Raw genomic sequence first — 14,420 nt, 5'->3', positions numbered from 1 at the left:
AGGTATATATACCTATATACTTGTATATATACCTATATAGGTACATATATATATGACACCAGTTGTATCAATTTATACTTCAGTATGTGAATACAAATTCTTATTTCCTGTGTTTCCAACAATGTTTAGTGTTTGAAGGCAAGAACACCTTTCTTTTTTCTTTTAATCTTCACCCGAGGACACTTTTCCATTGATTTTCAGATAGAGATGGGAGGGAGAGGTAGAGAGAAACACCCATGTGAGAGAGACACCGATTCGCTGCCTCCTGCATGACCACAACTGGGGCCTGGGATCAAATGCAGCCGGAGATACGTGCCCTTGACTGGAATCAAACCCATGGCCCTTTGGTCTGCAGGTCAACACTCTAACTGCTGAGCCAAACCAGCCAGGTCAAGAAAGTCTCTTATATGATAAATTGCAAACGTAGTATATGGGCTGCCAATATACCCTTCATCCATCTTCCCCTAATGTTAGCGTCTTACATTACTATAGAACCATTATCAAAACCAAGAAATTAATATTAATACAATACTTTTAGTTAAACTGGAGACTACTTAGATTTTGCCAGTTTTTCCATTACTGTTATTTTTTTGTTCTAGGACCCAGTCCAGTATCCCACATTGCATTATTTGATTTCTATATGTCTTTAGACTTTTTCTGTTTGTGTCAGTGCCTTAGTTTTTCTTGTCTTTATGTCCTTGACACTTAAAAAAAAATTTTGGTCACATATTTTGTAGAAGGTTCCTCAGTTTGGTTTGTATTTAGTGTATTTTTATTATTGAGATTATGGGTGTGTGTGTGTGTGAGAGAGAAACATACTCTCTTCTCAGTACATCATATCAGAATGTTCATGCTATCAATTTGTCTTATTACTGATGATGTCTAAAATATGAATAGAAGGGGTTATTTTTGGTTGTTGTTTATCCTTTGGATATTCTATTATTGCAGCAAAATTTGAATGACTGTTCTTTCTCCATTGGTTTATCTTTTCACCTTTGCCAAAAATCAATTGACAGTATGTGTGGGTGTGTTTCTGGTATCTCATTCTGTTTCTGTTGATATATGTGTCTTTCCTTGGCCAACATCACAGTGTTTTGATCAGAATAGGTTTATACGTGTTTTGAAATTGTGTATTGTGAATCCTCCATCTTGATTTTCCTTCTTCAGAATTGTTTTAGTCATTCTAGTTTATTTTTGCCTGTCCATATACATTTTAGACTCATATTGTCATTATCTGCCAATTGGGATTTCCATTGCTCTATAGATTTTAATATTGAAATTTTTCCATCCATGAGTATATTAGGTTTCTTTCTTATGTAGGTCTTTCCTCCCGTATATTAGTTATTTGTAGTTTTCAGTGTACAGATTCTGTATATTTGTAACTTCAGATTTATACTTATGTATATAATTTTTGTTCCTGTTACAAATTGTTCTTTTTTTTGTTTCAAATTACAATTTTTTTCTTGCTACTATTTCAATATTAAAATCTATAGAGCAATGGAAATCCCAAAGATAATGGATTTTTATATATCAATCATGCATATTCTATGCTTGTTCAGCTCCCTTACTAGTTCTCATTAGTTCTAACATATTTTTTGTAGATTCTTTTGAATCTTCTATGTAGACAATTATCTCATTTGTGAAGAGAGTTTTATTTTATCTTTCTTTTTCTAGCCTTATTTCATTAACTAGTACTTACATGCTATATAGGAGTGGTGAGAAAGGATAGTTTTCTCATGTATCTGCTAGTAAATGAAAGCATTCATTTTTGTATCATTAAGTCTGATGTTAGTTATAGGGTTTTTTTTTTTTTTGTACCTCATTCATGAGATTAAGGTAATTCCCTTTTATTTCTAGTGTGCTGAGAATTTTTGTCCTGAATGGATATTTAGCTATCATATGGATTAAGAAATATTTATTCTGTTAGTATGGTAAAATACAATGATTGATTTTTGGATGTTGAACCAGACTTGTATTTCTGGGATAAGGTACTTGGTTGTGACACATTATCCTCTTTCTATGCTGTTGGATTCAGTTTGCTATTTTTTTTTTTTTTTTCATGTTTTTTTTTTTTTTTAGGTTTCTGTGTCTTTGTTCATGAGAGGTATTTATTTATTTATTTATTTATTTTGTCTGTATATTGGGGATATCTTTGTCTGGTTTTTGTATTAGAATAAAGCTAACCTCATATAGTTGGGTCTTGTGTTTTGAGCTTATCTGATAATCTCTGTCTTTTAATTGGTGTGTTTAAATTATTTCTGTTGAAAGTGATTATTGGTATGGTTTTAGACTATTCTGTCTTATTGTTTTCTCTTTTTTCTCTGTGTTCATTAAAATTTTTTTCTGCTTCCTTTCATGTTAATTAAACATTTTTAATGACTTTATTTTATGTCTATTCTTGGCTTATTATTTGTATATCTTAAAATTTTTTTTAATGTTCCCCTTGAGTTTTCAGTATGCATCTTTATTTAATCAGATTTTATCTTCAAATAATCTATCACTTTATGTGTAGTATAAGGACTTTACAGGAGTATATTCCCTGTTCCTTTCTACCATCCTTTGACTATTGTTGGCGTAAGTTTTACTTTTACATAAGCTGCAAGCACAATACGTAGAGTCTCTTTTTACTTATAATGTCAATTAGTTTTAGAACAGTGAGACGTAAAAGGCAAATTTTATTTTCCCTTAATTTTTCTTTTTCCAGCATTTATTATTTCCTTATACAGATTCAAGTTTTAAACTACTATCATGTTTCTTTTGCTTGAACAATTTCTTTTAACATATCTTGTAATGTAGATTTGCTGCCAAGGAAATCACTCAGATTTTCTGCAAAAGTGTTCATTTCTCCACCTTTTGATAGATATTTTCACTGGGCATAGACTTGTGGCTTGACACACTTTGTTGTTTGTTTTCCTTTAAGCATCCTTCTCAGGTGTCATAGTCTTGTCTGGCTTGTTTTCGGATGAGATGTCAGATGTAATTTTTATATTTGTTCTTAGATACTGTGTCTTTTTTCTCTAACTTAAAGATTTTCTCATTTTCCTTTGATTTCATCAGTTTGGATATGATACTTTTAGGCTGTTTTTTTTTCTTTTTAAAATACCTTGTTGGTTGTTCTGTGAGCTTCTTGGATGTGTGGTTGTTTTTCATTAACTTTGGGAAATTGTTGGCTATAATTTTTCTACTATTTAATTTGCTCTCTTTGTTTTCCTTCTGGGATTCCAGTTATGTGTATTTTGGACCTTTGATATTGTCCCAGCACTCCTGGAAGCTGTGTCTTCTGTTTCACTTAATTTTTTTTTTTTTTTTTTGGTTTTTCTATTTTAGTTGGTTTATTTGTATTGGTTTCTTCAGGTTTTTAACCCTTTCCTCAGCTGTTGCTAATCTACTTTGAACCTGTTGAAGGCCTATTTTTTTTTATAGTTAGCATTTCTGTTTGATTGTGAGTTATAATTTCCATCTCTGCTGAATTTACCCATCTAATCCTGAATGTTGCTCACCTTTTCTACTAGGGCTTTTAACATACAAATCATAGCATTTAAAAATTTCCTGTCACGTTGTTTCGACACTTATGTCAAAAGAGTTTGGTTTTGTTGATTGTTTTCTATTAGAAATGTGTTGTTTTTGTTGCTTTTTTGTACACCTTATACCTTTTTGTTTGAAGTGGAACATTTTTCATAGCACATTAGTACATTAGAGACTGAGGTAAATGTTTTCTGTAGTTTGAAATTGGCACACCTTTTCTTTCTACTAGGCCTTTCTTATTGGGATTAATCTGGTCCAGAGTTGGGCTTGAATTAAGGTTTATTGTTTCTGTGCATGCCCTCAGTGGCTTAACATTCCTTTAGGGCTACCTGTGTATAGCATGGAGGCTGGTCTGCCAGAGGTTTTTCTCAACATTTGATCCTTCCCAAGCTTTCAGTCTTCCGTTTGTGCTCTCTCAGGGAGGGTCTGTCACTATGAGGCTGTGGCTGTTCTGGCAATATTCTACTGTTAGTTATTATTAGATGCTTGTTAGTCTGGTAGTGGGTGGCTGGAAGAGGGATGTACATTTTATATTGTTATGATTAAACCTGATCTTGGCCAGGCATTTCTCTGTTCATTTCTAATGAAATAAGAAAATAAAGCTATAAACATAAATGGCCAAGCATTTAGAGGGAAATCAACCCTGATTTTATGATTTTATTAACTGCTTTGTACCAGGTGAAGAGATCTTTTTTCATAGAGTACTTACGAATGTTTGCCTCTTTCTCCTAGGCACCACACCAACCCCGTGGGCACTGAATGGCGGTGGGAGATGGACCAGCCTGAAGTGATTTTAAAGGAAGCCATTGAAAACCATCAGAACATGATCAAGCAGTTTAAAGGTATTTTTTTTTTCCCCTATACAAAGAAATGTTAACAGCCTGAGTTAAATTGGCAGAGGAATTGCCTCTTTGGCAGGATTTTGTCTCCTTTGGCAAATTTTCATATAGGTAAGTGCAAACTTTGTAGAAATATTATATACAGTGGGCCTTTTTAGTTTTTACTGATGAGTTTCATGTCCCATGTGATGGAAGAACTAAAAACCTTAATTTTAAAGCTTAGCAATTTATAATATGGTACCTCAGTCTGTACGTTTTGCCTGGAACTGTATCATCATCTCCCTAAAAACTTGATGCGTTGTTTTGTTTTGTTGAGCACAAAGCAGCCTGTGAATGGAATGAAAATTTTAGATCATGAGAAAATTTGTTAGTAATGTCAGTTAGATAGTATTGGGGAAGCATTTTTTATTAAACACCTTTAAAAAAGAAGGACAATGTTAATAAAATTTTCTTCCACATGATCCATAGTGATGTAGTAAAATTCTGCCACTCAGTTTCTAGAATTTTCTGATTTAGTTGTGCCCCATTATTAAAGGTATTTGACTTTACTGGAGATCACTGGTTCTCAAGCTTTAGTGTGCAACAGAATCATCTGGGGGCCTTGTTGAAACACACATTGCTGTTTCCTTCCCCAGAGAATGATTCAGTAAGTCTGACGTGGGGACCTTCTTTTTTGAAAATTTAAAAATTTATCTTTATTGTTGAAGGTATTGCAGATGTCCCTCCTTTCCCCCCCATTGACACTCCTCTCCCCCAGCTTCATCACACTATTGTGTGTGTCCATTGGTTATGCATATATGCATATAAGTTCTTTGGTTTATCTCTTCCCATTCCCCCAACCCTCTTCACTCTGAGGTTTGTCAGTCTGTTTCCTGCTTCCATGTCTCTGGATCTGTTTTGTTCAATAGCTTATTTTGTTCATTATATTCCACAAAAAAAGTGAGATTATGTGATACTTGTCTTTCTTTGACTGGCCTATTTCACTTAGCATAATACTCCCCAGGTCCCTTCATGTCATCTCAAAGGTTAAGAGATTTTTTTTTCTTACAGCTTCATAGTATTCCACTGTGTACATGTACCACAGCTTTTTTATCTACTCCTCTACTGATGGACACCTGGGCTGTTTCCAGATCTTAGCGATTGTAAATAGTGCTGCTATGAACATATATTCTTCCTGATTGGTGTTTCAGGCTTCTTAGGATATATTCCTAGAAGTGGGATCACTGAGTGAAATGGCAGTTCCATTTATACTTTTTTTTTTATCCTCACCCAAGGACATTTTTGCATTTATCTTCAGACAGAGCGGGAGGGAGAGAGGAGGGAAGAGAGAGAGAGAAACATTGATGTAAGAGAGACAGATCGAGTTACTGCCACCCACATGACCCCAACCCAGGGCCCGGGACAAACTGCAACTGAGGTATGTGCCCTTAGCGGGAACGAACCCGGGCCTCTCTGGACCGCGGGCCAATGCTCTAACTGCTGAACCAAACCGGCCAGGGCCCATTTATACTTTTTTGAAGAAACACCATATTGTTTCCTTAGTGGCTACACCAGCCTGCATTCCCACCAGCAGTGTACTAGAGTCCCCTTTTCTCCACACCCTCACCAGCACTTGTTGTTTGATGACTTGTTGATGGCAGCCATTCTGCCAGGTGTGAGGTGATACCGTATAGTTGTTTTAATTTGCATCTCTCTGATGATTAGTGACATTGAGCATTTTTTTATATGTCTCTTGGCCATTTGTATGTCCTCTTTGGAGAAGTGTCTATTCAGGTCCTCTGCCAGGCCCTTTAAGAGGAGCTGCCTGGGGCTCCAGCAGCCTCAGCCTCAATTCCAGCTGCTTTTTACAGCCGAAATTATAAGGACTTCTCTTCCTTGCATTGGAACCCTGAGCTTGGGGGCCTGGCGTGGGATGAGGACCTCTTGCTTCTCAGGGAAGACCTTCACAACTGAGGTATCCCTCCTGATTTTTGTCTGCCACACGTGGGTGTGGGACCGGCCTGTCATGCCTCCGCTCCTTCTGCCAGTCTTGATGTAGTTTGTTCTTTAATTTCGTAGTTGTAGGACTTTCATTCAGTTTAACTTAAGGCAGTTTTGAATGATGGTTGTTCTGTAGTTTAGTTGTAATTTTGATGTGGTTGTGGGAGGAGGCAATACCGCATTTACCTACGCCACCATCTTGACTGGAAGTTGCTAATAAATATTTTAATATTTCATCTTCACTTTTAGTCTCAAGCACTTTATTTTTAAACATATTATTTTATCTTATTTGAGTAAAGCAAAGTCTCTTATCAGTCTTTTGGTAAGTTAAATGAAACTAGTGGAGAGCTAGTAAGCCTCCAGACATCGGGAATTTGAATAGCTTTTCTTGGACTATTGTTGACTTAGGTAATATTAGTGATTTTTGATCTTCAAATAAACCATATACCTTTTAAGTAAATTTTAAGGCAAAGTTGTGTTTTCTTTTGTATAGTGTATTGTCAGAGTTCTCCAGAGAAACAGAGTCAACAGGATCCTGTGTTGGTGGGTATGTGTGTAGATAGAGATTGATAAGGAGATTGATTTAAGGAATTGGCTCACGTGGTTGTCCAGGAAAAAACAATGTGATGGGGTAGACCAGGAGGTTGGAGACCCAGGGAGGACTTGCAGTTTGAGTCTGAATGCTGTCTGCTGGCAGTATTCCTTCTTGCTTCCAGGGGGTCAGCCTTTGTTCTATCAAGGTTTTCAACTGATTGGATGAGGTTCAGCCACATTGTAGAGGGTATCTGCTTTACTCATAGTTCACTAATTTAAATACTAATCTCATCCAAAAGACACCAGCACAGAAACATCTAGAATAAAGTTTAACCAAGTATCTGGGCACCATGATCCAGCCAACTTGAAACTTTAAATTAACCATCACAGATAGTTTTTATAAAGATAAAATTACTGGCATTAATTTCATCTTTATAGTCTATAATTTTAGACCATACAATTTTGGACTTAATTTTATGTATTTATAAATTTTATATTTATAGTCTATTAAGTTTATTTTGATTTAGTGCTCATGAGGCAGGATAGTTAGACGTTAGGAGAATTTTTGACCAGTGCAAAAAGGGAAACTGAGACAGATGGTTAGACAAATAGGGCCAACAATTCAAACAGTTTACAGTCAGCCAGTAAATTGCAAGATCTTATCTTCCCGAATCAAGTGTTGGCAGCATGAAAACAGCACCAGAATGGGCCTTGGTTCAGCAGCCTCGGTACTTGAATTCTTGGTACTTGAGGAAAGTATTCAGAGCCAAGACTCAAACTATAAGAGAATGTTTATTTAGAAAATCACAGAGGTGGAAGAAATGAGTGGTAGAAGAAATAGGCTCAGGAAACAAGTTACAGAGGAAAAGAGAGGTCCTTGGAGCTTAGGAAAGAGGAAGGTAAAGGTACGGTGCCTGTGGGAAGGGGAGGGGAGGGGGTGGAGAAGACACAGGCCTGGGCTGTGGTCCTAGGAGGGAGAGCATCTGGTCCTCTGTCCCACAGACTTTTAAGGGTGGGGGTTTTAGGGGAGGTCCCAGAAGAGGATCTCAATAGAATATTCATGATCTTTCTAGGTATATCCTTTCAGGGTCATGGTCTCTATTGATTGGTAGGTGCCAGGGCAGGGGGTCATTAGACAATGCTGGTACTGAGGTCAGCTGTAGGGTCACTTGTTGGGTTTTGCTGCTTTTCTGGGCCTGGAGCTGAAACACAGCTAAGGCCTAGATGTTATCTCTAGGGAGGAAAGGTCTGGGGGTCTAAACTGCATGACCAGTGATATGCTAGGGGAGGAAATGTTACCCTGGGGGCGAGGTCCTTGTTTTCCCAATTTTGCCCCCTTGCTAGGCATCCAGGGCTTTTTGCCTCGGTGACCTTCTGTACCTGGCCCAGCCTTGCCCTGTTCATGTCTAATCTAACTGCCACACTTGAGAGCAAATGATTTATACCTCTCCTCCCTAACCAGAGAGTAAATAGCTTAAATTACCCTGGTCAGGGAGATAGAGTACAGATACCCAATTAGTGCCATTAGTGCCAGCCAAACCCAAGGACAGGTGAAGGAATAAATAACAGATGACCAAATTAGAACCAAACAAATCCAAGATAGAGGCAAAGGTGACCAAAAAAATGATCCTAGTCCCTCTATTGCACTCATTTTGGTACATCGACATATTAAAAAATACACCTGGAAAACTGATGAATATTTTCCTGAAACCCTGCCCTGAGACCTCCCCTAGGATTCCTACTTGCAGAAGAGAAATAAAAGCTCTCAAGACAAAGGATGCCAGCTCGGGCTCTCTCAGGAGCATACCCATGCCCTTTCTTTCTCAGGTGAGAACTTTCTCCTAAACTCGAAGGGTAGCCATGAGACTTGCAACCAGGGGAACAGCGGGCAGCAGCAGCTCATCCAGACTTACCCTCTGCATCTGTGTCCAAGGCCCCCTTTTCTCTGACTTATCAGTGAGCTAACATTAGGCCCACTTCTGTCACTGTGACTTTTACTTTTCAGTGAGCTGACAGCAGCCCCGCCTTGGCTCATTTCTTTCCTATGTTTTTGGGGAACCATAGTAGCCCTGCCTAGGCTCTCTCCTGTTGCTGATTCTATCCCAAGCCTTTCCTTTGTTTCATTAGTCTCTAATAAATATACTCTCAAAATCACCTGGACTAGTGTTGTGGATCTTTCCTGCATGAAGCCAAGAACCCACACACTACTGGCTGGCCCAAGGCAGACCTGCTCCAGGCCTGGTCCCTTTTCGGTGACACTTAGAGAGCCAATTGAACCCTTAAAAAATGGGATGATGACCGACGATGTATGTTTTCTGGACATCTGAGAATCTCCCTGAATGCATGTGTCCCAGGCAGTTTGTGTGTGAGGAAGCAGCCCTGAGGAGTAGACATTCATTTTTCCATTCTGAAATGCCCTTGACACAGAATGACAATCTGAGTTTTGATATTAATTCTTCTGACAGGAACATTTTTGCAAATGCACTTTAAATGGAAATAAGTAATGAATAAATCATGAGGCAGGTTTATTCACATTAATAACATGTGTTAGGTGAGCTCAGTGTACACATGCTGTTTGTTATGTTGACCCTGAGAATGAATGTGCCTGTTAAGAAGGGCTCCTAATGTCTAACTGGGCTCAAATTTATAAACAGACTCTAGTAGTCTTTGCTAAACAGAGGTCTTTTATGCTGTTGCACTTAGGAAAAAAGCTACACTGAACTGCCTGCCTCCCACACTGTGTTCCTGACCCTTTTAAATGAACTCCCAATGGGCTGAAGACCTGCCCCAGCTAATTGGGCCTTCATAACTATATCTTCATTTGCATCTTTACTAACCAATCAGAGTGGCTCCATTCCAGCCAATCAAGACAGTGCTGATTTGGAGTCATTTGCATAGAGATGGTCCAATCATGGACAAGGGGTAGGCAATCTTCTCTATAGAAGCCAACTTCACCTCTGCTTCAATGGAGCACACTTTGTTACCATTGAAGACTATTTCACCAGTCAGAGCTGTAACATGAGCTGCTGTTGTAACACCAGAGCCACTTTGACTGTTGTTTTATGCCTGAGCTGTTTCATAATTGAGCTATATCACATTGAACTGTTTCACAATTGAGCTGTTTTCACTGAATAAAATCTCCCCCTTCACCCCACTCCAAATTGGGGTCTCCTGTTGGCAATGAATTGATGATGATGATGTTCGGTTGATAGTTTTCTGAGGCTTGTCTTATGCAGAAAGATGTATCTCTTTAGTGACCCTGTGTTTACTTTAATCAGTAGGCACCTCAAATGGTTTTTGTCTTCAAGTTCCTATGGCATAAGAAACCAGAGTTTTAAAAAATACATTGTCTTGCTCTGGCTGGGTGGTTAAGTTGGCTGGAACATTGTCCTGCATACCAAAAGTTTGTGGGTTCGATTCCTGGTCACGGCACATATCTAGGTTGTGAGTTGGATCCCTGGTTGGGGCACGTATGGGAGGTAACTGATAAGTTTCTCTCTCATATTAATGTTTTTTTTCTCTCTCTCTCTTTTGCATATATAAATACACACACATACACATGTACATGTAGGGGGATGATAGATACAGGATCGTAGGGAGAAAGAATAGAGAGTATGTCTATGGACAAGTGAATCCTCAATAGCAGTTAGTGGAATGCCTAAGGGGGAAATTTTATAACTTCATTCAGTCTTCATCGATGGTTATAGTCTGAAGTTTTCTTTTTTATGAACTCGAATTCTTCCTACAGTCAGTGAAATCTCTGTATTCTATCTTTCACTCATACCCAGGGGGAAGGGTATAAATGAAAGAGGTCACCCTTATTTCTGGATAGTCAGCCTCACACTAAGGATGTGGAGGCTAATCCAAGTCACTTTACCTTTTCTGAACCTGGTACCCCTTTGGGTGCAGCTCTGACATGGACCCTACTTTTGAACTCAAAAGATGCAGAAATGTAACTCTAGATATCATGTGAGCTCTTGGTGGAGAGTCTGTTCTCTGTCTTCCCCAAATCTGAACTCCTCAGTAGAGATTGGCCTGGAGAAGTGACTTACCTCAAGTGAAATAGAGTTACTCATAGATACCCTGCAGGAAACTAGTCCCCCTTTCTCTTCCACACCCATATTAGAGTTTACTTATTAGGGTCCCAATACTACTACCCTGAGTCCCCTTGTGGCTTTAAAAGGTAAAACAAAACCCCCCAAAAAGGAAAAGTGTTTTTGGTTTCTTTGGTTGAAATTTGGGATACATTTTCCTATAGAAAAAATATTTGATTAGGTGATATTGAAATAGATCTATTAGTATTATAGTTTAGGTATCTAACAAATTAATTTGATGTTTGGGGTTTGAATTATTAATCTCCATTTTAATAATATTGTTTCTGTGGGAATATGAATTTTATGTTTATTTATTTATTTTCCTCACCCAAGGACATTTCTGCATTTATCTTTAGATAGAGCAGGAAGGAGAGAGGGAGGAAGGGAGAGAGAGAATCAAAGGTGTGAGAGAGACACATCGAGTGATCGCCACCCACACGACCCCAACTGGGGCCGGACAGAGTGCAACCGAGGTATGTGCCCTTAGTGGGAACCAAACCTGGGACTCTCTAGTCCACCGGCTGACGCTCTAACCGCTGAGCCAGACCGGCCAGGACTGAATTTCATGTTTAAAAGAAAGGCTTAGAGTGGGATTTCTATAAATTGGAAATTACAGGTAAATGGTTTGAAGCCGTTTCCTTCTTAGTTTGTTATATTCCGGGTTTATCCCCACTTCAGCCTTAACTCATTAATACTTTCCCTTACTCTGGCTTGGAGTCCTTTGTTTTATAGGGTGCTTTCCCACCCCCATGATGAATGTCCCTTCTCGCCCATGGGTCTGGTCCAGTCATTCTATCATTGTATTTTTGTGTAGTTATTGTTGCCTCTGAGTTTCTAGTTTTAGCTGAGTAGTCAGCCTGGAACAGACTTTGAAGATATTTTGATGTTTTAAATGTGTCTTTTTTGTACTTCTGTTCTTAATTTTGAGGGCAGTCAGCCTTTTCAGTTATTTCATTGAATCATTAAACCATCTTTCTTTTCATGACCTTTATTAGCCTTCCCTTTGTACACACAGAATTAACTTTATATTGATTACAAGTGGGTCAGAATTTCACTGCAACTCAGCATCATTTTCTAATGTTGCCCCCCCTCCCCCAATACCACCATGGCAGGGAGAAGTAGTTCTTAGAGGATGGGGCTGAGGTTTCTTAAGCTCAGTTTTCCATCAGTTCAGCAGAGATCAAATGAGAGTCAACAGCCTCGGTGCTGAAGATGAAAGAGGAAAAGACATCATTTGTTGCTAGATGTTTTTATCTATAGTTTAGTTAGAAGTGAAATAAGGCAAGAAATAAAGGGTCTCCTGCAGATGGTTTTCACAAACAAGGTATGCAAAGGTACACATCCAAAAGAAATGTGGAGGTGGGGAAGAGAACATCACCTGGTAATTGTTTTCTGAAGCTTATTTGTGAAACACATCACAGTGACAGTGGCTATATCAAAGATATACTGTAGTATATGATGTTCAGATGTTCAGCCAGGAAGCGTTCTTAGGAAGATCTTTGGTCAGGACCTGTATTGTTATAAGAAGAAAGTAGAGAATATTTTATTTCAAATTGGTCCAGTCTTTAGAAATAGGAATACTTATATATGTGAATTATAACTCAGTAAAAAAGACATAAGAAAGTATTCAGAATAAAGATTTATTATTAACCAATCTGCCCCCCCCCCCCCAGCAGAGAAATAGGAGTACTCTATGATTAACAGTATGTCATGTTTATTTCTGTGTTAGTCAGCTTATTGCTATAACATTGAATGAAATGTCTGGAATCCGAAGTTACTACTTTGAAATCTTTCAATAAATGAGGATGAGGTATGCTTCATAGTTAATCTGATGACTAGTGATCATACAGGATCAAGTGGCTGTTCAGGATAAGAGAAAGATCAGAAAACACACTTCAGAGAAAGCACCAAAAATAAATCAGAGTAACAAAGCAGAGTTCAGTTGTGAAAGGGGTACGTTTTAGGAAAAGGAGAACTGTGTGTGTGTGTGTGTGAGAGAGAGAGAGAAAGAGAGAGAGAGAGAAGGAGAGAGAGGGAGAGAGAGTGGGAGAGAGAGAGAGAAATAGATTTCCTACTGAATTGCAGCTTCAGCTGTTCCTTGGACTTGCTTCCTGCTCTGGGACTTCTTTGCATTAGAAATTTAGAGGACGTCTTATTTTTTGACACATTTCTTTGAGGACAGTAAAGGAAGACATGAGGTTGAGTCCCTGAGGACCTTATTTTTGAGAGGAACACTGTAATAGCCTCTGGCATTTAGCACAAAATAGAATTGTGCTTTTTGAATGAGAGAACCAAGGTTTTAAGTGTTCTCAAGGCCTTCCTTTTGAGAAAATTAGCCTCTTCCCCTCTCTGTGTGTCATAAAACCTTTTCAGGAACAAAAAAAAGGACAATTGTTCAATCACTGAAAAGTTTACCTACAGGGTTTTAAAAAATGAAATTATCTATGTTTTTATTGATCCACTTATAGTGACTCTTTCATCAGTAGGTTCTTTTTAAATTGATAAGGGTGACATTGGTTAACATCATTATGTAAGTTTCAGTTGTACATTTCTATAATGCACCATCTGTATATTACATTGTGTGCTCACCACCCAAAGTTTTGTCTCCTTCTGTCACCACATTTGACCCCCTTTACCCTCTTCAATCTCCTACTACTCCACTCCTCCCCCGGTAACCACCATACTGTTGTCTGTGTCAGTTTGTTTGTTTGTTTTGTTTGTTCTTCTGTTGCTTTCTGTTTTATATCCCACATATGAGTGAAATCATATGGTTCTTGTCCTTTTCCTACTGACTTATTTCCCTTAGCATGATAACTCTCAAAATCCACCCATGTTGTCGCAAATGGCAGTATTTCATCCTTTCTTATAGCTGAGTTGTATTCCATTATATATATCTTTACCCAATCATCCTTCAAAAGACACTTAGGATGTTTCCATGTCTTAGCTACCATGAATACTACAGTAGTGAACTAGGGGTACATGTATCTGAGTGGATAAATGTTTTCAAAATTTTTAATATTATACCCAGAAGATGAGTTGCTGGGTCATATTGGAAGTTCCATTATTCATTTTTGGAGGAACCTTCATACTCTTTTCTGTAGTGGCTGTAACAGTTTATGTTCCCACCAGCAACATGTGAGGGTTCCTTTTTCTCAACATCATCTCAACGCTTATTTCTTGTCTTATTGATAATAGCCATTCTAACAGGTATGAGGTGATACCTCACCGTGGTTTTGATTTACTTTTTTTTTTATATAGCTAGAGAAGTTGAACATCTTTTCATATATCTGTTGGGCATTTGTATTATCTTCTTGGGGAAAGTGTCTGTTTTAGATTCTCTGCCCATTTTTAAAATTAGATTGTTCATTTTTTTGTTGTTGAGTTGTATGAGTTCTTTATATAATTTGAATATTAGCTAGCCCCTAATAGGAGGTATTATATGCAAATA

At 38.1% G+C, this 14,420-nt stretch overlaps 1 protein-coding gene across 2 annotated transcripts in view; it reads left to right on the top strand.

Annotated features, from left to right (window-relative positions):
* Nucleotides 1-14,420, top strand: part of LOC118641781 (S-adenosyl-L-methionine-dependent tRNA 4-demethylwyosine synthase TYW1) — a 159,205-nt gene that overhangs the window by 77,341 nt on the left and 67,444 nt on the right. For both annotated transcript variants that reach the window (XM_036279333.1, XM_036279334.1), the window contains one exon: nucleotides 4,258-4,367. In XM_036279333.1, the coding sequence (XP_036135226.1) occupies nucleotides 4,258-4,367 (110 nt within the window). The remainder of the gene's footprint in view (nucleotides 1-4,257; nucleotides 4,368-14,420) is intronic.

This window comes from Molossus molossus, unplaced genomic scaffold (genome assembly GCF_014108415.1).
Source record: "Molossus molossus isolate mMolMol1 unplaced genomic scaffold, mMolMol1.p scaffold_m16_p_3, whole genome shotgun sequence".
NCBI classification, from domain to species: domain Eukaryota; kingdom Metazoa; phylum Chordata; class Mammalia; order Chiroptera; family Molossidae; genus Molossus; species Molossus molossus.
Note: the sequence above shows the minus strand (reverse complement) of the source record. Positions and strands in the feature narration are given on the sequence as shown.